Below are 25,779 nucleotides of genomic sequence, written 5' to 3'. Positions count from 1 at the left end.
TCTTGAAAAGGGTAAAACCATAAATGCTGATTACTATTGCACCCTGTTACAACATCTGCACGAAGAAATTAAAACAAAAAGACCTGGTAAATTAAAGAAGAATAAAGAAATTAAAACAAAAATAACTAAAAAAGTGTTGTTCCACCAAGACCTAGCTCCTGTCCATACTGTAGCGAAATCTTACGCACAAATACATAACTGTGGGTTTGAATTGTGGCCACATCCACCCTATTCGCCTTACTTGGCCCCTTCTGATTATCATCTTTTCCCGAACCTAAGAAAAACACTTGGCAGGACGGAAATTTTCGACGGATATTCAGGTACAAGAAGCTGTGACTGAATATTTCGATCACCTTGAAGATTCTTTTTTTTTTACAAGGAATAATGAAGTTAGAAGCAAGGTGGCAAACGTGTATAGATAATTTTGGAGACTATGTAGAGAAATACAATTGTTATAAAAACTCAAGTCTTTATTCTAAAGGTTAGGCTCAAAACTTTTCAATTCACCCTCGTATTTAATAATTACTTACACACGTTTAGTTTAACTAACACTTGATGTTAAAACTTTCTTAACGCACATACCCTTAATTGAAAAAAACAACCTTCACATAATACGTACTTATATCTACATAAGTTTTTATGCGAACATCCCTTTTCACTACATTTTAGTTACTATATTGTACGTATACTATCGTGACATGGCATTTTACTGGAACCGATTAAAGTTCAACGTGTCAAGGGCTAGCTACTAATATTTTGCTGCTTAAGGTCATTGTCTATTAACAACAAGTAGTATACCATCCGGCAACGTGCCTACCTACTCTTTTCATAAGCTTAAGTTGATTTTTAAGTAGAGGTATGACTTTATTCTAATTTACTTAACTATTCAGTACTTAACTTATAGCCGGGCAGGATTCTATTTGGCTTGCGCCATGTTGCGGATTTTCAGTTGTTATATTTTTTTCCACTACTCAGTTTTATGCTTTAGGTACTCTTTTACAGCAAACGTTAAAAGTCATGGAATGTCACCGATGTAAACAATAAAAGATTTCGCAATTATAAACGACTTTACCAAAAAAATTACTAGGAAGATTCCCAAATATTTTGTTTAGAATATAATATTTACATCAAAGTACGAGGGATTGCGTTAATTCAGATCCATGTTGACTGTGTTACTAATTAATTAAATCATCTGACAATATCGTAGGTAGTACAAAAGAAAACAGAACAGCGAAAAAAAAACTTTAAACGAAGTTCTAATGACGAACCTAACTTCAAGAAACGAAAGCGGAATCTCAAGAACATTGCAAACAGAATGTTCTTAAAAGTTTTAGGCTTTTATTCTGTTCAGAAAGTTAAAAACAAAAGCAGGAGAAGTTTATCTTGTACAATATCCACAATATTTACTTTGTTCTCAAACCTGGGATCAAGTTTGGCTATAAATTAGATACCGGGGGCCCTAATTTCACGACTGGATACATTTAATCAAGCCCTGGTTGATGCGTTGATTACGAACAACAAATCTCTCAACTCTTTTTTTAGATAACGTCACTGGGAAGGAGCTGCGGTAATGTCGTGTCAATTAGATGATCAAACGAACTTACCTGAAGTGAAGTTCGATCTTAATTATCTTGTCTTCGCCGAGGAGATTTATCCTTTACATGGTAGTTGTCTAGCTATGCAGCAACCTAACGCACAAGTATTTAGAGTAGAAAGAGAAAACAAGATTGTTGTCTCTTTCTCCCATTGAATGCTCCCCACTCGCCACACCCGGGAGCAGCTTCATTTTTTTCAGAGACGAAACTATAGGAACAGCAACATTGAACTTAAGGGGGAAAAAATAAATATTCAAACCAAATGAAATTAAGTGGAGGGAGGGCCCTTAAATCTCCTCGGCGAAGACAAGATAATTAAGATCGAACTTCACTTCAGGTAAGTTCGTTTGATCATCTAATTATCTTGTCTTCGCCTCCGAGATTTATCCTTTACATGGTAGATGTTCAGATTTTCAATGTTGCGTCGTGTAATATAGTTATAGGTAATAAAATAGGACACAAAAGGAAACTCATCAGTAATATAAGGTATTTAAATAATGTATTAATTTTTACACAATCTAAATATCACATTAATACATAACATATTATTCTGGTAACAAATTTGTGTTTGAATCAACAATTGGTCTGTCATAGAAATTTGCAAACACGGCTGATTGCCCAGACCAACCAGCAGATCGTCTTATGACGCCGACACTTACACCATTACGCGCAGCGGCAGAAGTTGAAGCGTGCCGCGTGCTATGAGCTCCGAATATGGAAGTGTCGACACCACTAGCCTGAAGAGTCTGCTTGATCCAACGACCTATAGTCTCGGATGAAGCAGCTCTGTGCGGTTTTTTATGTGTTAAGAATAAACGATCTTCATTATCAAGTCTAAGAGATGATGTAAATGACAAGTATTTATTTAGCACCGTCGGTGGACAGATGTTTAAATTTTGATTGAAAAAGGGCAAATTAAAAACAGGTTGAGCACGGCCGATACCAGAAGTTTTAATCAAATCTGAAACTGTGATTATTATTCGATCATTGTACGATTTAATATTTATTATTCGAATTAATGAAAGTGTCTGGGTCCTTTGTCCAGACGCTAGCGCTAGTAACATGACTAACTTTTTTGTTAATTGTTCTAAATCATTAGTATCATTATCAATGGTTTGTAAGTATTCTAACACTACACATGGGTTCCAAGTAACGTTATAACGCGGGAACACGGGTTTCAATTTAAATATTCCTTTAAAGAACCTTTTAACCTTTTCATCCTGACCAACACTATGGGGAGAAATCAATGAAATCGCTGACCTATGATTATTAAGAGTTCCATAAGAGGCTCCAGACTTAAAACATTCTGTTAAAAAATGTAATAGAAAAGACACATTTATATCATAGGGAAAGTGATTATGAGTTTCGCAGTAAGACCACCATTGCCGTAAACTAGAAGAATATTGAGACTTTGTATTTTTCGCCAAGGAAGCGAGCATAATATCTGCAGATTCTAATGATATTCCTTGCCTGATGAAGGCTTCCCGGATAACACACTCACAGCCAGGGAAAGCTGACGATGAAGCGGGTGTGTTAGTCTGAAAGACGAACAAAGATTTTTATTAGGAGGCAATATCAATATATCACATATAGATAAGGCCTTAAATATGGGATACCAAGGTTGGGACGGCCACTGCGGTACAATCACGATGCCCGTCGCTTGATCAGTTACAATTTTATTTAGAACCTTCAATATTAAGGAAAATGGCGGAAAGGCATAAAAGAAATATGAACTCCACTCTATCGTAAAAGCATCAATATTGTAAGCAAATGGATCTCTTTTCCAAGACACATATATGTAGGAAGTGGATATAAAAGAAAATCACTTTTAAACTGAATTTACTATATTTTGGCAAACAAATTAAAATAATAACAACAGCACGTCTTTTCAGTTAGCTTCCAGAAATCTCTAATGGCGGACTCTCTCATGCTATCCCTTTCATACTATATTCTATCTCATTCACTCTCAATACGTCATTCATACGTTCCATTTCACTCAATCCTACAGTCGGCAGTTCCTGAAATATAGACTGGTCTCTCAGTCTCACATTACAGTATTACAGTTGGTACACAAACATAACATGTAGGTTCTGAAGTATAGCTGAGTTAATGAATTAAACATCTTAGAATAGGGTTTTTTAACTAAACATAATTAAACATCTTCTAGTACAGTTAGTAACAAATTACATAATCTAGTCACAGCTATTTTCAGATCATGTTCAGTGACAACAAAATCTTAGGTAAAACAGTCTTATCATTAGCGTATCTAAAATAACATTTTTAGGAGTATAACATTGTATGGTTACACAACATGACTTGGGGAAAGGACAAATGTGATTCTCACCTAAAGTAGCAACAAAATAAAATGAAATAACATAAGAACGCAGTTTTATTACCTGCCTTATCAATCCGTGTTTACAGGCCACCTTTTCATATGATCACAGGAGGTAGTGGTGTTCTTGGACCCTTCGGTGGAATCATCGACCTTCTGTACTTGGTACCTATCTCGCCCCGTAACCTTCATGACTCGGTATGGACCTAGGTACTTAGGCTTCAACTTCATTCCGACTCCAAATTGAGTTCTTTTTATTGCAACCAGATCACCTTCCTTATACTTGGTACTTTCCTTCCGTTTCCTGTTAAAAGTACGCCTGTTCTCTTCTTGTACCTTAAGTATTTGTTCTTTCGCCTTCCTTCTGTTCTCTTCTCGAGTTACTACATAGCAGTCTCTGTTTTCTTGTTCTAGCAACTCATAAATTTCCATGTCTTCTTTAAGCTTCATTTTAGCGCCTATAAGTAGCTCGAACGGTGACGTGTTTATACTGCGCTGGTAGGTACTATTTAAACATCTTTGTACTTGACTGACATGTCTATACCACTGTGTCGGGTTCTCTATGCATAATTTGGTCAGTATAGAGGTCAGTGTCTTGTGAATAATCTCGCATTGACCATTTGATCTTGGAACCCCTGTGGTTATCTTTATATGCTCTATGCCTTCTTCCGTGCAGTACTCTTCAAACTCTTTGCTTGTGAAAGCAGTACCTCGGTCGGTTATTATTCTTGCTGGATTTCCAAAACATTGCTGGTGAATCTTCAACTTGTCAATAGTCTCTCGGCTTGTAGTGCTTTTTACCGGAAACAACCATACAAATTTGGTGAAAGCGTCCACGATCGTGAGTATATGGTTATACATCTTCTTTGTCTCCGTCATGGGCCCTATGTGGTCAGCATGCAGTGTAAAAAGGGGTATCTCGTCTTTCTCAATACTGTGTAGGAAACCTTCTTGTTTACCACTTTTCTTGTCGGCCAAAAGGCAAGGGACACATGACACAATGTGTCTCTCTACTTTCTTCTCTAGGTTTTCAATGTAGTAATCCTTATTTATTAGTTCCATCATCTTCTTTTTAGAGAAATGACCTTGATCATGAGCCCTCTTGATTATCTCTTTTTCTAGCTCTGTAGGGACAATGAGACGTCTCTCTTCTCCTTTGTAGAGTAAACCATGGTCTAAATAGTAGTCTTTATAAGGTATATTCTTCTCTAGCAATTCCATGATAGCTCTCAAGCCCTCATCATTCCCTTGAGCCACTTTTAATTGCTCATGAATAGGGTTGTTCTTCAAAAATGCCACATATGGATTTCTACTCAAGGCATCAACGTGTTGCATTCTACTGCCCTCTCTATGTTCTATTTCAAAATCATATTCTTGGAGGATTAAAATCCATCTTGCCACTTGAGTTGACATAACTAAATCTTTTTTGTTCAGGGTCATCTGAAACGCCTTACAATCAGTTACAATCTTGAAATGAGTACCAAAGAGGTAACACCTGAACTTCTTCACTCCTTCTATTATAGCTAGTGCCTCCAGCTGGTAGCTACTATAATTACTTTCTGCCGGTGTTGTTTTCCTACTCATGTAGTATACCGGGTGTAACTGTGCATCTTCGCCTTTTTGTAATAAAATGGCTGATATGGCCACTTTTGAGGCATCTGTGTGCATCTCTGAGCTCAGCTTGGGGTTGAACAGCCGTAACACTGGTTGACTGGTTAACCTCTTCTTTAATTCTTCGAATGCAGCTCTACACTCTCCGGTAAATTCAAATGCACTATCTTTCCTTAGCAGGTCCGTCAGCGGTTTGGCAATCATTGCAAAATCTTGTATGTACTTCCTAAAATAAGAAGTGAGGCCTATGAAGCTTTGTAGTTGTTTGGTATTGGAAGGCTCGGGGAATCTAGCGACCGCATCCGTCTTTTCAGGTGAAGGCCGCACTTGCCCATCTTGGATCACATGTCCAAGGTACTCCACTTGTCGTTGGACAAGTTGCGACTTTTTCCAATTAATCTCGAGGCCATATTGCGAAGCCACCTCCAATACTTCACCCAGTCGTACCACAGCATCATCCTCAGTCTCTGCGGGAATAATTAAGTCGTCAATAAAGATCAACACTATACCTCTAGCAATGAGGTCTCTAAATATTGCAGTGATGAATCTGGTAAACACTTTAGGACACAGGGATAGTCCAAAAGGTGCCCTAAGAAACTCAAACTGTCCTGTCATCGTGACAAACGAAGTGAACTTAACCGATTCCTCGTCTACTGGTAAATGAAAATATCCATTTTTCAGATCCAGTGTGCTGAAAACTCTTGCATTCACCAATTTGTCAATATGATCCTCAATTACAGGCATAGGATATTCGTCTTTCACAATCTTCTGATTAAGTCGTCTGTAATCAATACATACCCTAATGCTACCATCTTTTTTCTTTACAAGAACCAACGGACTAGCATACTCTGAGTAGCTTACCCTTACCACGCCGTCTTCAAGCCACTTATTCACTTGTCGGTCAACCTCCTCTTGTTCCGCTGGAGCCAGTCTTCGGGGTCGTTGTGCAACAGGGATGTCATCTTTCAGCACAATTTTCAACTTGACAGGCGCTTCCTTCGTCTTACGCGGTACGTATGACTCCACCAGGTCATTCACACGTTTTTCAATGTCTGGACTAGAACCTGTAACAAGAGAATCACACACCCTTATCTCGCACACCCACCTATCACGCGGTATTAACCATACATTGTTAGACTCCATAACAAGTGTGACACGCAACAAGAAATCTTCACCGAGAATCATACTGTATGGCACGGTATGGCTAGGAACTATACGAAACTTAACGTCCTTATACCACAACTCGTCTATTTCAATATTCAGACAAATCTGTCCATAACAATCCACTTGATTCTGGCCTAATCCCGTTAAGAAATCGTCAGTTTTGTCAAACTCTGGCGCACCTAAATCGTTGTAGCACTCGATTGATATCAAACTCACTTCACACCCAGAGTCAATCAACGCCATAACATCTTTGTCGAACAAATGAACTTGTTTCACCGGCTTCTTTTTCGGTGTAATCGTCCGATTCATGTTGTTTACCTCGCCGGCCATGACAGCTAGTAGACAATGCTTCGCCGCCATTGCGCTCGATTCGCCAATCCCGTCGTCGCTACTAGGGATGTGACCATCACTCGTCGAACCGTAAAAACCACGTTTCGCTGCGACATTAGCGCCATTCGTCGCGGTCGGCCATTTCTTCCCAGTGCTGCCACCTTCACCGCTCGTTGCCGATTTCACGTCACTCTTCCCGTGTGACGATGAAGTACTTGCAGTGGCTGATGACACAGCAGTTCCGCATTGAGATGAAATATGCCCAAAATCGTCGCATCTGAAGCATTTTAAGCCCTTCTCCTTGTGGGGACAGTCTACTGATGAATGATTCTTTTCCCCACAGCTGTAGCAACGTATGAATCGCCCGTGCGTCTTCTCATTTTTCTCTGTTTGCTTCGAATTCGAACGACTTGTATCTCGGCTTGAACTCGAACTCGCCATGTTTGATTTCAATTGTTCATAAATCTTCAGCTTTTCTTTCAGGTCACTGTATGTCGTAACGCCGTATAACATTATCTTATTCACTTCTTGATCCTTAATTCCTTCTACTATGTATTTAATAGCTACGTAGTCTGCCATTTTTCCTCGTTTACCTAACTCTTTCATGGTAAATAAGTACTCTAAACACGATTTACTTGGTTTTTTATGTCTGGAACTCATCAGCTCGTGTATAGCCTTCGCGTCGATGTTATCAGGGAACTCCTTGAGGATAGCGGCTTTAAACTCGTCCCACGTCTTAAAAATGCGCTCTGCCCGGTACCACAGTAACGCCGTGCCTGCTAACGACCGTCTCGCCATCAACAGCTGTTGCAACGGAGTCCACCCACAGAGCTCGGTGCTGTCCTCGACGTCTTGAACCCATCTGGCCGCTGGATACGTCTTATCTTGACCAGTGAACTTGGGGACCAGCCCTTCAGTGAGATGCAACATCGCCATGCCGTTATCTCGCGATGTTTCAGCATTTACGTCGTTATAGTCTGGTTGTCTGCCGTTACGTTTGCCTGGAGACATGGATACGCCTTGCCTTCAACGTAGTTCGACGTCGTAATTCGTCTTAATCGTCATCAAATTTTCGAACCACGCTGTCACAACGGCAATGTCGGTACGTCTTTGTTCGTTTGCCGCCGGCGAATCCAGTTTTCTTCGTCTTTACGTCGTATTTCACTTAATCGCGCTTCTGACACCACTTGTAGGAAGTGGATATAAAAGAAAATCACTTTTAAACTGAATTTACTATATTTTGGCAAACAAATTAAAATAATAACAACAGCACGTCTTTTCAGTTAGCTTCCAGAAATCTCTAATGGCGGACTCTCTCATGCTATCCCTTTCATACTATATTCTATCTCATTCACTCTCAATACGTCATTCATACGTTCCATTTCACTCAATCCTACATATAAATGACACTTTGCATTTATCCTTGACGCAAAAAGATCAATCTCCGGCTGACCAAAGGTTTCTACAACCTTTGCAAAAGCATACGCTCCTAATTCCCACTCCGTATCGACGTTAAGTTTCCGGGATTCACTATCAGCCTCCACATTTAATGATGACTTTATATATGACGCGAATATATGTATATTTCTTTTTTCACACCATTTCCAAATCATGTTCGATACCGAATTTAAATGAGGATATTGGATACCCCCCATGCGATTGACGTATGATATAGCTGTGGTATTATCCACGCGTAAAAGAATTTCACAACAACTTAAGTGTGCAGCAAAAGATTTTAATCCAAAAAATACTGCTAAGAGTTCTAAGTAATTAATGTGCTTACAACTCTCTGATGAGGTCCAAAGACCTCCTGTCTTTTCACCATTACATGCAGCCCCCCAGCCAGTGGTTGAGGCGTCCGTGAAAATTTCCAATTTGTACTTGTAGTGCTTTATAGGATTTACCGACGATAATATACTTCTCTTCCACCAATTTAAATCATCTATCAAAGTTTCTGGGATAGACATAAATGAGTCGTAATTGTCATTATTCTTTAATAGTGCCAAGTACTTAACCCGTTCAAAAGACTTGGTGTATAACCAGCCGTAAGCCATAGCGGGACACGCGGCGGTAAGCGAACCAAGGAAACGCGCAAAATCTCTGATTCGTATACTTTTTGTAAGCACCATATTATTTAAGCGTTTCAACAGACTCTGACGTTTACAATTAGGTAATTCCAAGGTCATTGACTCTGAATTAAGGACAAAACCTAGAAACTTACATGACGTGGAAGGTGTAAGCTTACTTTTTTTTATAATTAATTACAAATCCAAGACGAGTTAAACACTCAATTGTATGATTGACGTTTTCCATACACATCTCTTCCGTATCTCCAAATAAACACAGATCATCTAGGTATCGTACAGACTTATAACCACGAGCCCTTAAGTATCCTATTACTGGCTGCAATATTTTGGTAAAAATGTATGGAGCCACAGACAAACCGAAAGGCATAGCATTAAACTCGAATAGTGAACCCTCGACAAAAAAACGTAGATATTTTTGGTGAGAATCATGAATTGGTACTAATAAATAAGCTTCCTTCAGATCAATTGTAGCCATAAAACATCCCTTTGAAATTAGTCTAGTTGCAGTTCGAATGTCTTCCATCTTAAAGTGATCTGTATTTACGAATCTGTTTAACTTTTTGAGATTTAGTATAAAGCGCATACTGCCATCACTTTTCGGTACTAGGAAGACATCCGAAACAAATTGGCCAGTAGAAGGAAAACATTTTTTAATTGCCCCAATCTCAATAAAATGTGCTAACTCCTGTTTAATTGCAATTAGCTCACTTTTGGAAAAAAGTCTTTTTGGATAATCGCTTAGAGCTTGTTTTGGTTCAGTGATAAATGGGATCTTATATCCTGAAACAGCACGTAAAATAAAATTATCATTCGTAAGCAAACGCCATTCCGGTAAATAATGTCGCAAACGACCTGCGTGTACCTGAGACTGTAAGTCTAATTGCGGTCCCGATCCCGATAGGTTGAACGATGCGTCTGCGGCGGGTGACGTCGAGCGCGCGGTGGCGGCGGCGGCGGAGGCGGCGGGGGGTAACGTCGACCGGGCGCTCGCGTCGGTAGTTCGCGCCGCCGATTCACGAGCTGGTGCGGAGGGTAGGTCGTCGGCGGCCCACCGACACGACGCGGGTAGTATTGCCTGGCTCGTTGTTGCCGCGGTCGATAAGGCGGTGGGCCTGTCGAGTTTAACCCTGCGTTTGCCGATGTCGATGCTTGTATAAATTGACTTGTCTTCTTTATGCCCTTTGAGGTGTTTACTAAGTCGCCCAATTTGTCACCGAACAAAAAACTATCTCTTTTCCTGTCCTTAAAGGATTCAATGAGAGATTTATCAACCAGAGGTATAATGACTGATCGACGGGTGTCGGTTTCCGCATAATGAGAATCGGCGATTAGTTTGCCGGCATCATTCAAAGTAGATATCACCTCGGCAATGTCAGGGTTCTTCTTTAATAAATATGTCAGGGCCTTCCCGACAGCCGCAAGAGCTCTCCCAAGCTGATCCTGCTTACCATATAATCGCTTGTCCCGAAGGCGGCAAGTCTCCACCAGCATTGCTGCTACCTCCGGGTTCAGTGTAGGAGCTTTGGCCAGAGGAACATTGCTGGGAAACAAATATTTTTTCAATAACTCCTCCCGCGTTTCCTTTTTTAAGCCGTTTATCAAAATCTGTTGGAAACGACTGGCGATGTCAGGTTGCAGGTCCACTCCAAATTCACCTTGCTCGGTTTCCGTTTCGCCAAGAGCTTTTATTAAATCTGGGTCAAAATTATCCGCGACCTCTTCATTGGCGGGAGAAACAACCGGATTGGTTTCTTCTAAAACCTCAGCATCCACATTCGTAGGACTGAGATGTTCTGTAACAATTTACGAACATAACGTAAAAATAAAAATGTAACAATTATAAAGGCCAAATGCTCGGGCGCGATGATCTCACGCGCAATAAACGGGTTACCAAATATTGCAAAAAGGAGGGTAGCCTGCAGTTGCGGTACCTATATTGCTCTCGGCAAATACCAAGCGTTATTTTTCCAAATTAACAGTAAGAAAGGCAGAAAGCCTGTTCCAATATTCTTTTGAGATAGGTACATAACCCGAAGAATACAACGGGTTTAAAAATATGTATAGGACAAACATTTTTCTACCGAAGAATTCAACGGTAATAAGTCGAATACTGCAAAAGTGGCCCATGGAATGCAACTGAATAATCATTCGCATAGATGCGTACTGTGTAGGCAATTTTTAGCCCGAAGAATACAACGGGATTTATAAATATTTAAAAATATCATTTCTTTTACCGAAGAATTCAACGGTAAAAGCAATAAAACACGGCGAGCTGAGGGGCCATAATATTAACCTTCGGGTGGCACATCTTCATCTTCACTACTGGAGCTGGAGTATATAATACGCCGACGTTTCGGTCTTCGATCCTCTTGAAACATCCGTTCGTAATCCTCCATTAGCCGGGCCCATTGTTCTTCACCGGTTTCTTCATGACGACGACGTGACATTTTTACTTATTAAACGTAGGTAGGTTTATTTCACTTGTGCAGTCGGTGCGCACGCACAGACAAGAATGAAGCTGCTCCCGGGTGTGGCGAGTGGGGAGCATTCAATGGGAGAAAGAGACAACAATCTTGTTTTCTCTTTCTACTCTAAATACTTGTGCGTTAGGTTGCTGCATAGCTAGACAACTACCATGTAAAGGATAAATCTCGGAGGCGAAGACAAGATAATTCGTGTCACATCACTACATAGTATAAAACAAAGTCGCTTCCCGCTGTCTGTTTGTCTGTAAGTCTGTATGTATGCTTAGATCTTTAAAACTACGCAACGGATTTTGATGCGGTTTCGTTTAATATATAAAGTGATTCAAGAGAAAGGTTTATGTATAATTTTTTAATCCGTGCGAAGCCGGGGCGGGTCGTTAGTTATTGTATAAAGGAAACCTTCCAATATGACTGTCTTTAGTATTGATCTTGATTGTGCACACTTAGAGTAAAATACTTGCAACTGAAAATAGATATAAACATTTTCACGTAGATATTAGAATGAAAAGAAAACGATAAATTTACAGGCGCAACTTTGCAAGCGTTGTTGAAATAAAATTGGTATGTAAGTAACTTGTATAATTCCTGAACATAACTTATGAATCTTAAGATTAAATTATAATTAAATTTCAAGTCGAAAAACGCTCCGCCGATCGGACTGATAGAATCAAAAATAAAAAAAGCGGCCAAGTGCGAGTCGGACTCGCCCATGAAGGGTTCCGTATTTAGGCGATTTATGACGTATTAAAAAAAAACTACTTGCTAGATCTCGTTCAAACCAATTTTCGGTGGAAGTTTACATGGTAATACATGTACATCATATATTTTTTTTAGTTTTATCATTCTCTTATTTTAGAAGTTAGGGGGGGGGGACACACATTTTACCACTTTGGAAGTGTCTCTCGCGCAAACTATTCAGTTTAGAAAAAAATGATATTAGAAACCTCAATATCATTTTTGAAGACCTATCCATAGATACCCCACACGTATGGGTTTGATGAAAAAAAAAATTTTGAGTTTCAGTTCGAAGTATGGGGAACCCCAAAAATTTATTGTTTTTTTTTTCTATTTTTGTGTGAAAATCTTAATGCGGTTCACAGAATACATCTACTTACCAAGTTTCAACAGTATAGTTCTTATAGTTTCGGAGAAAAGTGGCTGTGACATACGGACGGACAGACAGACGGACAGACAGACAGACATGACGAATCTATAAGGGTTCCGTTTTTTGGCATTTGGCTACGGAACCCTAAATAGGAGAATAAGCACGACATCTAATTACGTGAATACTCGTCTCCGAGAAGTGGTTAGCTAAAGTAAACGAAGCTTGGTCTTTAAAGTTCAAATTACCAACATTGGCAAGTGGCAACCCTTTAACCACGGTATTGCAACTTCAGTCGTATTTATACAAGTCGTCGAGAGAGCTGCAAACATGCTCGTGTTAATAATGTGTAGCATTTGACGTAGCGAATTTGAAGTAGGTATGTATTATCAATTTTCGTATGTGCCGAGCGTATAGTTACCTGCATACTTTCGAATTTCGGAGCTTGTCACATTGTGTTTCCTCCTTCTTCCTTCCTCCTCGCGTTTTCCCGGCATATGCAGTGGCATATGCCGGGAAAACGCGAGGAATTCCCATGAGCAGTGGCTCATTTTTTTTTTTTTTATTTACACAAAAGGTACATGCTCACAAACAAAATTTCTGATGTCGCCAAACTGGTAACCAGTTTGTTGGCGAATGAAGCGCTCACTTAACTAATCGAATCATGCACCTAAACAAAACAATTAGTACAAAACAATAGCATTTAAACAATAGGTAATCCTTATTATAATCTAAAAACTAACATGCATACATATGCTTAACAAGTTAAATAGGTATCACAATTTCCAAAATTTTAATTTTCTAAAAGGTATGTTTTTAATCTCTTTTTAAGGACCGGCTTACTTAACTTAGGTTTCCCTCTTAACCACCCTATTTCGTTAAACAGTCTAGGCACTAAATATTTATTTAACCTTTTCCCATAATAATTAATAATTAATGGGAGCCTGGGGTCCGCTTGACAACTAATCACAGCTTGTGTTTATCAGCTTTATATATAAATTAAAAGACAAAGTTTACGTTGTGCTATTTAAATGTCTTAAGACAAAGTACAAAAGTAAGTTTCTATAAAGTTACAACAATTGTAACACTTATAAAACAATATCACAGATTCTTCTTATACTTTGTCACAATCCTTGATGACAGATAAGCTAATGTCATAATTTCCTACTTATCTTTGTAGTTTAGCGAGCTTCCGGAACAGTAGCTAAGGATTTAAAATAGTGAAGAGAGAGATTCCCATTAAAAACAAGCAACAACGGTTGCACTCCGGGAGTGCCGATAGAAGTGAAAACTCACCTCACTATGTTACCTACGCCCGGTAATACGATACATACGTTTAGCGGAGGTATTCTATTTATTTATTATATATTATTATCATTCTCAAATAAGATCACACTTTTTCATTGACATCATGTTTATTTACATACTGCCATGACAACGTCAAATTATTTGAACATAGGTCTTGAAAAGGAGTCCGCAGCATAAATGTCAAATAACATTGAGTTTTTCTTTATTGATTTAAATGCCATTTAAATTATGAGTGGCCACCTTACGGGGCTTACGGTCACGTGATCGCCTTACGCCCCTTACGATCACGTGATCGCTTTACGCTGTCTCGAGTTTATCATTTTTTCCCCATCTCAAAAAGTGCCCAGCGCCGCCAAAGAAGTATTCACTTCAAAAATCTTCTCTTTTTAAAATATGAAGACAAATCCCCTCGTGTAAGCACTGTAGACCCCTACGCCTACGGTAAAAATTGTTCAGCCGCTTGGTTTCCCGAGTGCCGCGACAAATCGCATTTTCATCGCAACCGCTGACTCGATAGTCTCACCGCCCAATTGCTTTTCACACACGACTTCTTACCAACCTTTTACTTGAACGAACTACTTCTGTTATCTCGTATATAACTAACTTTGAACTTTGTAACTTTGATATTTTGATTCAAGTTTAACTTTGACACTAAGACGTTCAGTTGGTTTTCCTATTTACAATAGGACTTCGACTGCACGTTTGTGTAACTTAAATTTTGTTTTTTCCAACGCGAATATACAAATGGTGTATGGATACTATGGATTAATTGTTTTTTTTTTTTATTAAGTATTAAGTTTCTCATAACTCTCATAAGTAAGGTGCTTAAAAACCGCACGGAACCCCGTAAGTACGGACTTATTTAGTGATAATCTGGAATGGCCAAAAACTTGAAGGTATATATTTAATTACATTTTCGTATTCTCACGCCATTTGCTTATAAAATAAAGCAAAATTGCATTTTGTATTTATTTAAAAGGGTGTCCACGGTCGAAATGTAGACATTTAAATTACAACACGGCTAACAATATTAAGTTAAATAAAAATTACATATTTATAAACTGTCAGGAATAACATGTCTACCATACAATTATGAAATGGATACCATTAAATTACTTACTGCGTACTATTCGAACACAATGCAACCGTAGTTCCGCAAATTACGCTGTTCGCCATCTGTCGTCGAATAGCGGCACTAAACGCGTGCTGCAATTCATCAACGGCAAAAAACCATGCGGCCAGAAACAAAACGACCAATTAACCTCGATATTTTCACTGTACAGATTAACGGTCGAGATTATCTTGCGTTTATTATCTTATGCACCTGCCTTAACCGATTTTAAACTGCCATTTACATCCATCATCATATATTTTAGCGCGGGATGTCGAATGTTTCAACTTAACCTACTAATGGTAACGATTTTAAAATCGCCGGCGTACCCTTTTTATTTATTTAAATTCTGTGTTTTAGACTTTTGGATTCTTCTAATGTACCTATTTCTAGACACAATTGTTGAATTAAAATATATTCAGCATACATGTGTAATAAATATATTCAGCATCAATATGGGGTAACATTAACCTTGATCTTTCTTCCATTACAAACACTTCAATATGGCCGTCGCATTAAGGGCTCAGTCAGTTTCAAGGGATCGTCATGTATGGTATGTGTGAAGAAAGTAGTCGCGTGCGCGACCTGCCCCAATCCGCACCCACGCCGGGTGTGGAAATAAGTGCCCGTAAAATAGTTTTACGACGGAATCGAAGCTTGCTGAGATGGTGAAGGCTTGTCTTCTTCACTACATAGTATAAAACAAAGTAACTTCCCGCTGTCTGTCTGTCTGTCTGTCTGTATGTATGTATGCTTAGATCTTTAAAACTACGCACCGCATTTTGATGCGGTTTTTTTAATAGATAGAGTGATTCAAGAGGAAGGTTTATGTATAATTTGTTAACCCGTGCGAAGCCGAGCCGGGTCGCTAGTGAGATTATAAACTACAAGCGTCATTGTAAGATGGTATTATATATCCGATGAAACTTTTCAAGTAAACTATCAAATTGGTTACATTCATGTACCTACCTGGACTCCCACCCAAGTTAGTTCTGAGCAACATCGCATGTGAGGCGCTAGAGTCGCTAGACCTTCTCCCGTCGTATTCCTCATTGCTGAGGGTCGTGATTCCCCCGATGGGAGATCAATTTCTCATTGATAATGCTCCTCCATCTGTGTCTGCCCTTGTCGTCATGGAAAGCATCGAGTATGTAGTTTGGAGTCGAGAGTTGAGCGGATTTGGTCGGACCATGTGGTTGGACTGCGACCTCTTTCCATAGACCATCCCAGTAACCATCAGTTGTTCGAGGTTTTTCCGTCTTTCCGGGAAAAGTGACCAAGAACTCTAAATATTATAACAACTTATTCCAATTATTATCATTAGGAAGTCCGACAAAACTGAATATACCTATATAAACGAAGCCTTAGGTAGTTTGTTCAGAACTAACTTGGACACACTAACTCGTAATTAAATGAACTAATGAAGAAGGTCCGGGCTTAAGTCAATGTCATAATTGAGTGTCAACTTTGTTTTACTAGTTGTAAATAAATTCCTTGTCCTAACACAGTTAGCCTTGCCACAAATACCCGAACAGAATTCATTTAGTTATAAATTATTGTATCTAATGTACATAAGATTATATTTTAACTTTACAAAATTATGATATAAACGCATAATATTGATGTTTTAGAATCAAAATATTTTCTAGAAAGTAGTAGGTAAACCTTACTTAGGTCACTTTTCAATCTTACAAAATACAAATTACATCGGCTGTCTCTCCACAGTAGGTACTTAATTATAAAACGTGCGATTTGAATGAGAATAGGTAGACAGGGAAAGCACTACGATAGAAAGAGTCGACAATAGAACAAATGTCGCGTTCTAACACAAAAACAGGAACGAAACGCCAGGTGTGCGGGCCATGTGCCGTAACAGCAACTATATTTATTCGTATACATCTCTCCAATTTAATTAGTGGCTAGGAAATGCTCGTTAGGTTGCTGAACTCGACGCAATGACAGCTGTCAATGGGATTGACAGTTGACTAAAAGTGTAACATGGAATATGCAACTTATGTCACAAAGTAGGTACTTCTAAAAACTTTTCTTATTTTTGAGAGCAAATCGTTAATATAAACTTCCTCTCATTCAAGTCAATGCAATTAGTTCGATACGTATTGGATTAAATGTTAAAGGTGATTGCGAGTATAATTCATAGTATTAAATTCATCCTACAACATATTATGCAAAATATGCAGCAAAGCATCATATTATATATTTATAATATAGCATTTAAGTTTTGATTTTGACGCCACCTAGCGGCGAGTAGCCAAACTTCTACTCACCGCGTTGGGCGTAGGTTGCGATACATATGCAGACGATTCGTTGCTGAAGTTCCACTGTACTGCCATAGATGGCGCAACGGGCGCTCTTAAATAAAATTATATAATAATATTAATAATAATTATCAGATAGGTATTAACCTTTTCTGATATTTATAATAAGATTTCAGGATGGAAAATTGGCTAAATCTACCTTTAATAAATTAAGGCCGGCCTTCAGAACTGCGCCAATGAATCTACATGAATCAAATCGAGCAGTGTTTTATAAATCTCTATATACATAAGTACCTAATAATTTCCTTTGGTCTTCGTTACTTACATAATGTTCATCAACATTTCCCTATAAAACTAATGCACAATCATTAAACAAAGGTCATTTACTAAAAAACTAATCTGTCGCCATCTAACCCCTTTACATAGCATGTCTGTTCATTTCTTTTGTGTTCTTTATTTTGCTTTATGTTAAGTATGTGGTGTGTATGTTGTTTTAGCTTATTTTGGGGCCGGACGGGACCCTGCAAACGGTGAAGAGCGAGTCGCGCCGAGGCCGAGGCCGCGGCAGAACCGTCACGACGCCTGTGAGTATTTCTTTCGTTTTCTTTCTTTTCCTATTTCATTTTCATGTGACTAATTACTAATCATTAACATGTATGTATGTGCTCGATTGTTATGTCACCTTACTACACTTCAAAATGTTTGGTTATTATGAAATTATGAGGATATAAATCACAAATTTTGAGATTTTTCTTATATGTACATGGATGAAAGTCGCCTGCTTTATAGATCTAATATGATAATACAATAAAATATAATCTGATACAAAGAAGGTAACAGATCGTATATGGCGTCAAAATCGTGATCAAGGTCTCAGATAAAGTATTAATGACTGTTAAGCAAAGGTCAAAACGACATACAAAATTGCGGGTTTTAAATCACATAAAGAACCTACCGCGTTGTAGTATTAAAGAAGGTACATACTTACCAATTCAGTTCGATGAACTCGCTTCCAATTAGATATCAAACAATCCCGGCTGGCACTGTTTACGAGCGCCAATCGAACGTAAAAACAACCTTCGAACTTGCATCGTGCAATAATTATGAGCGACTGAATGAACGCGCGGAGTGTCGATGACGACTTTCGTTTATTGGACCGCGTACATTGCGCGCTCTAGGTATCTCTGCGTTTCGCGCAAAACGCCGGAACAAATTCGCTCCTCACTGAAGGAGCGAATTTGTTTGGGGGTCGGCCCCCATTGATTTGTAGGAAAAAAAGGTAGAAATCGATGCTGTTATAGAGCATTCGTCCTGGGCTTATTAGCGATTACACATTTGCGGCTCAGAAAAATACAACACTATTGCTATTAACCTCCTTTTATAAACTTAAGCAACTCATCAACAATACAACACCGATTTTTAGTAGAAAGGCGCATACTTTCTCGTGCCCACAATAGTTATTAGGTACGCTAAAAATTAAAAACACATCCTTATATTTTAAACATTACGCGATTTCCTATTCACGAGTGGGTATACTGAACAAAACAGATAATCAAAACCACATACGATTACGAATCCGATTAAACTAAACTAAGTATTAATATTTATTAGGTGAGAGTAGATGTATCTAAGCATCAAATATATAATGACAGCCAACGAAGTCAAATATATCGCATCCCTCGCATCACATTTGCAAAGTCATTCCTATCCTATCTACCTATGGTAACACAAAGGTGTACATATTTGGCCACTCTGGCTGTCACTATCTGTATTTGACGCTAACTATACAACATAAAATGAAAACACTGAAAACAAGCCAGCGATGTATACAAACCGTTTGTTTCCCTCGGTATTTGTTAATCCGCGAATGTCCGCTCTCTTTATCCGCATTGGGCCTGAAACCGAAAGTGACCTAATTGTTCGTTTTCGTTTGACACGTCATTGCGTTATAAATTGTGATGAGCTTTGCATAGGTGCTGTGTCAAGTGCACATCGGCTTTTCTGATTTACGGTGAAATAGGATATTTGTTCCAATTTCATAAATTACTTGGTCCCTAATATTGTCTGAGGTGACGAGACAGCAATTAAGATCGGTTGCTATACATTAAATATATCAATCTTAGGCAACATCGTAGGGAATCTTACAAACGGTAGCTCGCGGTTCAAGATCTTTTTATTGCATACCTACTTATTATCTTATAAATATTATGAAGTTGCATTGGTTCGAAAAACTCATAATTAGGTACTTGTATTTCGGTAAAGGAAAACATCGCTGCAAACGTCGCGTGTCGAACTTGCTACGGCGTAGCGCTTGTAGCATATTGCTGAAAAAATATTTATCATATACAATATACATAGGTACATAGTTGTAAAAATATTTTCTCTCCCTTATTAACTAAATATGTCTGATAGGTTAGATGAGTTTATATTAAATATGAATACATATAAGTCCGCCGAATTATATGAAAGATAGCTTTAGCACACTGATGGAAAAACAACGTACATACCTAACGGATAGTGTAATGTTCGACATATTGTTATGCCTATTTCATCATCTATACAACAATATGATATGTTGCTGTGATTGGTGAAAAGTATACACCGGTTTCAAACAATCATTTATGTTTTTAAAGTGATATTGTAGGTCAGAAGAGGGAAAATGTGCATTTTATCTACTCTCTTAATATACAATACATGTACGACAGACACTGACCCAAGCTCGCGGGACGGGTAGCCGGGGTCAGTACGGGATCACGGGGTACATACGAGACAAGTGACTATTGACTGACTCTTATCTCGTTGAAATAAGGTTTACTATCATCCTACTCTGTTTCCGATAGGAACAACCGTTAGAAACCCCGTGTCTGGATAGTTTCAAACTTATTTACTAGTTGCCGATATTTGTAGTCATGGTAATTTATTCGTTATGTTATAAAGTTTATAATAATATAGTTTAGCTCTAAGGAAAAGTATAGCCTTAGACAACCCGGAACTACTTAGCTTACTTGTTTTCGAAACCTTGTGGGACATGAAACTATAGGTCTATTCTTATTGTCTTTAAAATATGTACCTACATAAACCATGTATGACTGTTTGTTTCTGAATAAATAAATAATAATAAAAATAACATGGGTGCACAGGTGTTAAAAAACATCTATAAATTGATGAATATCGAGGTTATTGTGAAAGGTATTATCGATGTCGAAGATATGTTTTACACTTTATTCCATTGTAATAAAGCGACAAATTCCTTTACTTAAATACGACTGTGACGTCGACTAGGACCCGTTACGACTGCAAGCAAAAGGGGGAATACTATAACGAGCCAAACGAGCGAAACAGACTGAATCAAAGCCTTTAGAAAAATTGGACTTCGGATCCCGACGAATGACGAAGTCCGACTAGTGCGAATCCTACTCCCTTTGATTAGGAGGCTGTTCCATTTGTTTGAATATGGAAGAACAATTCCTATGTATCCGTTTACGACTTTTCCTTTTTACGGTCCTGGAAATACGTAGAGGCGCGGAACACTTTACTGGTGGTTGTTTCAGTGTTCCGTATTAATTTTTAGATAAATAAACTTATGAAAACATTTGAATACTTAGTGGTATTTTTCCTTCGTGAATAAATAAAAGTTTTGCTTTCTATTAATAGCATTTTGCTATAGATATAAATTGCGCTACTGGTTTCTGTTTGTGCAATAAAAGGTAGTACAGTAACTTCGTCATCCTTCGTCGACCTTCAAACTTTCAAGAAAGGAGCGTACTCCTTAAATTCTGGCAACGTACTTGCAACCCCAGTGTTGCAGGTGTCCAGGGGCGACGGTATTTGCTTATCATTGGGAAGTTCGTCTGTACGTTTGCTTCCTATATCATTAAAAAAACATTCGTATCGTATTGCTATGCCCTGAGAATAAGGCGGCTCCTAAAACCTGAATATCCAGAAAATAACCTAGGACGACCGTACAAATTAAAATTAAAATATAACAATTCAAGTCACGTCTTTATAGTCACATATACGTGTGACCTGCGACGCGGATGTGACAGCTCAAAAACTCTGAAGAATTCCCTGCGCATTTGAAACATGTCACGCTAATTGCAACTTCAAATACGGGAGTTTAACCGCTATATTTAAATTCTAGTGTTAGTATGACTCACGATACTTTTACTTAAGTGGCTCATTCACTTTTTGGGTTCCTCGTATTTTCAATGTCTTGAGCAGCGAACTTATTTAATATTCTAGTGACATAGATTATCGTTATTACGTGATAATGTCATCTTAAAATTCTGCATCTTGTAATAATATGACGTTTGCTCTATCATGCCGTTATCACATCGATAATCACGTCCATCACACGCCCCCAATATTAGACAAACTAGCTGGACCTCGCCCACTTAATATGCGTCGTCAGAACGCCATCTATTCCTACAGCTCTAATACACCAGTTACACCACCATTATTTGACCTCGAGTACCGCAACAACTATGCGTGATCAAAGACCACATGCACTTATACTGGTACGTATCAGCTCACGCGAGCATCGTCACGTGCTGACATAGTTAGAATATAAATTGCACCCCTTCTAATTGCTTCCAGCTCGGTACAGTTTGGAGTTGCATCCATGATCCATGATGCATATCCCTCCCTATACTACATATCTACTAGTTACTAAGGCCACAGAATAAATAATAGTACTAGGTACAGAAGACTCACTCTCTAACAAAACGCGTCTGTTACGATCAGCACAGATATGGCCGCTAGGTGGCGACAGCGCCACGCGCGGCTTATGGCTAGCCACCAAAATTGGTGTGGAACGGATGTACTTTTAGCTACCTGTAGCAAAGCGACGAAATCGCGGAGTGAGCCACGCCTGCTAAGGCCTATATCGTAGTAAAGTCAATTTGGCAAAGACCGTCTATAAGAGAACACCGTCTAGAAGCTCTTTCATTGCTTTTAACTATTGCGTTTGTAGTTGTACACATACTCCACATACAGAAGGTCGGTAGAGCAGGAGAAAAGCCCTTCCTATCTGACTTTGAGCGAAATAGGTATACAAATAGGTACGAGGTACGAGAGTTGTTGCCCAATGACGGTCTTTTAGCAATACATTTTTAATACCGGTCATCCCCACTTTGACCTTAGTCAAATCTATTTCAGTAAAGAAAAGGCTTCAGTAAAAAACAATATTTAGGTTATAACCTAAATATTGTTTTTTACTGAAGCCTTGTTTGATGATGTATACATCATCACGACGTAAAAGTACCTATGTTAATAATAATTCAGCCTATACGTCCCACTGCTGGGCACACAGGCCTCCCCTCATGCGCGAGAGGGCTTGGACTATAGTCCTCTCGCTGGGCCAATGCGGGTTGGGGACTTCATACACCTTTTAATTTCTTCGCGGACGTATGCAGGTTTCCTTACGATGTTTTCCTTCACTGAAAAGCTATTTGTAAAAATCAAATGATCTTTTCTAAGTAGGTACATAAGTTCTGAAAAACTTATTGGTAAGAGCCAGGATTTGAATGCGACCTCCGAATTGAGAGTCAGACGTCAGATCCACTCGGCCACCACCGCTACCACCACCTGTGTAAATAAATTAAACAATTCAAAATACAGTCTCTTAAAGTTAATATACCTAAATAATAGTATGTAGGAGCACTCACTATAAATGCAAAACTGCTATCTAACGCTAGTTTGGGCATAAATTGAAAACCGCCATAATGAAGACGCATAAAGCTGCAGACGGACTAATCGCGGCCATCTTGCGGTTGCCATGGCAACAGACTGCCACCTACCCCCCTCACCCCGATGCACTTCCTAGCAGTGGGGGTGCACTGATTAGCAGTTTCGGTGGAATTATTGAAGGAGGAACGGCGGTTATAGAAAAAGTTTAAAGTGTGTTTTAGAATGTGCCTTGTGACTCCGAAGGATTCATTTGGTAATTAGTTTTTAGAAGTTTAAAAAGTTAAATACGATCAAAATTGTGAGTTACAAAATAAACTGAATTTCCACTCAAATTTATTTATAGTAAAGTATACTAATATGTTATACATTTACATGAGGTACAATAATCAAGTCATTATTTTATCCAAGTTTCAACTTCATTATTCAAAAACCAGTTTACTGAAAATAACGCCGCAATTTACATTTATTTACTTACCCACGCCTTCTTAACTTAACGAGCATAAAAACGAGCAATATTCGAAAATGGCGCTAACTTAAATTTATTTTCAAATATGGCGGTCGGCTGGCAGGCGAAACTCGCCCGTCCGCCCTCCGAATTATACCAGCTCGGGCGAAATTTCCACAGCGCACTTTGTAATTGCAAATTTTGCCGATTCGCGCATGCGCTCTGCGCCGATCAATACCAACTTTATTATTGTTTTTTTTACTCACAAAAATCACTTTGCGCGCCAAAATATGAAAGCGCACGTTCGAAAATCTGCAATTAAAAGTTTTCTTTCGCGAAGAAATTGGATGGCAGAATTTAATTTAATTTCCGAGCGCAGTATTAAAGGGGTGGTGGGTGGCACCCGCTGCTATTGGATAGTTACTCTAAACTATTACTACGAACTTATATTAATGCATTATACTGCTTCTCTATGCACAACTCTGAATTAGTTTTAAATTATTATGACCCGAAATATCTTCAAAATATTACAAACGGTTTTATTAATTTTTTTACACGGATCGTACGCAAGTCGTAATTTTCTGAGGATATTTCAAAATTCATAACTTTTCGCAATGTTGGCGTCGTTAAATATTTTATTCCGAATTCACGAGGGGATCTCCTATTGCCGGAACAAACGAACTCCTTCAATTGCCTCGTAAACATGTAAGAGAATAGGTATAGGTACTCACTATCGCAGCCAAAATAAGTTGTTTTCAGGTACAGTCGCCATCAGATATATCGGAGCGACCAAGGTGTTCACAATATCTGAACACGCACTCTAACGCCAATAGATGCGTGTTCAGATATTTGTGAGCGCCTTGGTCGCTCCGATATATCTGATGGCGACTGTACCTATCTTACATTTAATAGAAAGCTTATTATATAATCAAGGAAACTTTAACATTATCAGAGATCTTGGTGCTAAAATGTAAATTATAATAAATTAATCGTAATTATTTTCAGCAAAAACGTAGACAATAAATAATAATTATATGTCTGTGAATAACTTAATAATAACTCTTAGAACTCTTAATTCTTTCAGGCATGTTGCAAAGTAAAATAAAAGCCATTTTACCGAATTAAAAAAGCTGAAAAGCGGAAGGAAAACTTTTCGAAGTCGTCTTAACTCAAGGCTGCCAATATACAAGACTCAAAAAAAGTACTTCACAACAATGGTCTATTGTGCCGGCTGTCTGGCACTCACACATGCACAGACCCTCCCTTATCTGAGCTTGTACTTGTACATGCATATTATGTTTTCGTGCATTCTCAACTAACTAGCCAATATGCTGAAACGGCCAGACACTGAGTATCCAAAGACCTTTGAATCGGAAAACCTCGAAGGAACAAGCTATTACACTTTTATATCAGACGCAATTTTCAAGGAGAGGAATTTGCTTTGCAATTTGCTGAGAGAGATTGGCAATTTTTGAGCGGCACTCGTTCGGAAAGTGGGGTTTTTCTTTTTAATTAATAGCGGTTTATCACGTGAGCGTCACGTGGCTGATGCACATTAGGGAACGCGGATGTGGTTAACATCGCTAATGTGATTGCATTAACAAAGAAATTAGTGGTCACTGGAAATTAATATGTATATAAGACATGTGTTAGTTTAAAGCAAAAACAACTGCAAAGCCGTATTAAAGTCACTAATTACCACTCGAACAATGCTATCATTACTTTTTTATACCTAGTATCACAATCCAAAATCATTATGCTCAGTATAATTTAATACAATGTTACTTAAAAATGCATGTTAAAGTCATAAAGCAGCGTGGAATGCAGCGTTTACTAATGAAAATTCCTACTAGTGTGTGCCGTGGAAATGTCAAATGAGACCTTTGGAATAGCACAAATTGTGGAATTTATCGAGCGTGACCATGGTCACGTCCTTCATATTTAATTTCATGTAAAATATGGATTTACGCGCAACCTATTAAGTGGATTATAGGTAGGTACCTACCGATGTATGCTTTTGTTATACATATATTGATGCTATTAACTAGATGACCTATTTGCCCTGATGAAAGTTGCGCGATTACGTAATTTGGTTGCTGACATTGTATTGCCTTTTATTGGTAGCAAAATGTACATATACATATTTTTTGTATAATAATGGTGAGATTGAATTCAACATATTTTTAACCTTTAATATCACTTGCACAGTTTTTCCATCAACGAAAGCGAGTATAAAATGAAAAG

The 25,779-nt window shown here is 38.5% G+C and overlaps 3 protein-coding genes across 4 annotated transcripts in view; 1 reads left to right on the top strand and 2 right to left on the bottom strand.

Annotated features, from left to right (window-relative positions):
• Positions 1-25,779, top strand: part of LOC134650170 (methylcytosine dioxygenase TET) — a 173,774-nt gene that overhangs the window by 80,029 nt on the left and 67,966 nt on the right. The gene's annotated exons all lie outside the window — the stretch shown is intronic.
• LOC134650038 (uncharacterized) lies at positions 5,880-8,179 on the bottom strand. The gene is made up of 2 exons (XM_063504862.1): positions 6,400-8,179; positions 5,880-6,005 (listed from the first exon to the last, which is right to left on the bottom strand). Exons 1-2 carry the CDS (start codon positions 8,041-8,043, stop codon positions 5,880-5,882), a joined length of 1,770 nt encoding a protein of 589 aa, XP_063360932.1. The 5' UTR covers positions 8,044-8,179.
• On the bottom strand, positions 9,996-11,566 carry LOC134650374 (uncharacterized). The gene is made up of 2 exons (XM_063505327.1): positions 11,413-11,566; positions 9,996-10,912 (listed from the first exon to the last, which is right to left on the bottom strand). The coding sequence occupies exons 1-2, from the start codon at positions 11,564-11,566 to the stop codon at positions 9,996-9,998; spliced, it is 1,071 nt and encodes a 356-aa protein (XP_063361397.1).

Source organism: Cydia amplana, chromosome 8 (assembly GCF_948474715.1).
Source record: "Cydia amplana chromosome 8, ilCydAmpl1.1, whole genome shotgun sequence".
NCBI classification, from domain to species: domain Eukaryota; kingdom Metazoa; phylum Arthropoda; class Insecta; order Lepidoptera; family Tortricidae; genus Cydia; species Cydia amplana.
This window is presented reverse-complemented; position numbering and strand designations above follow the sequence as displayed.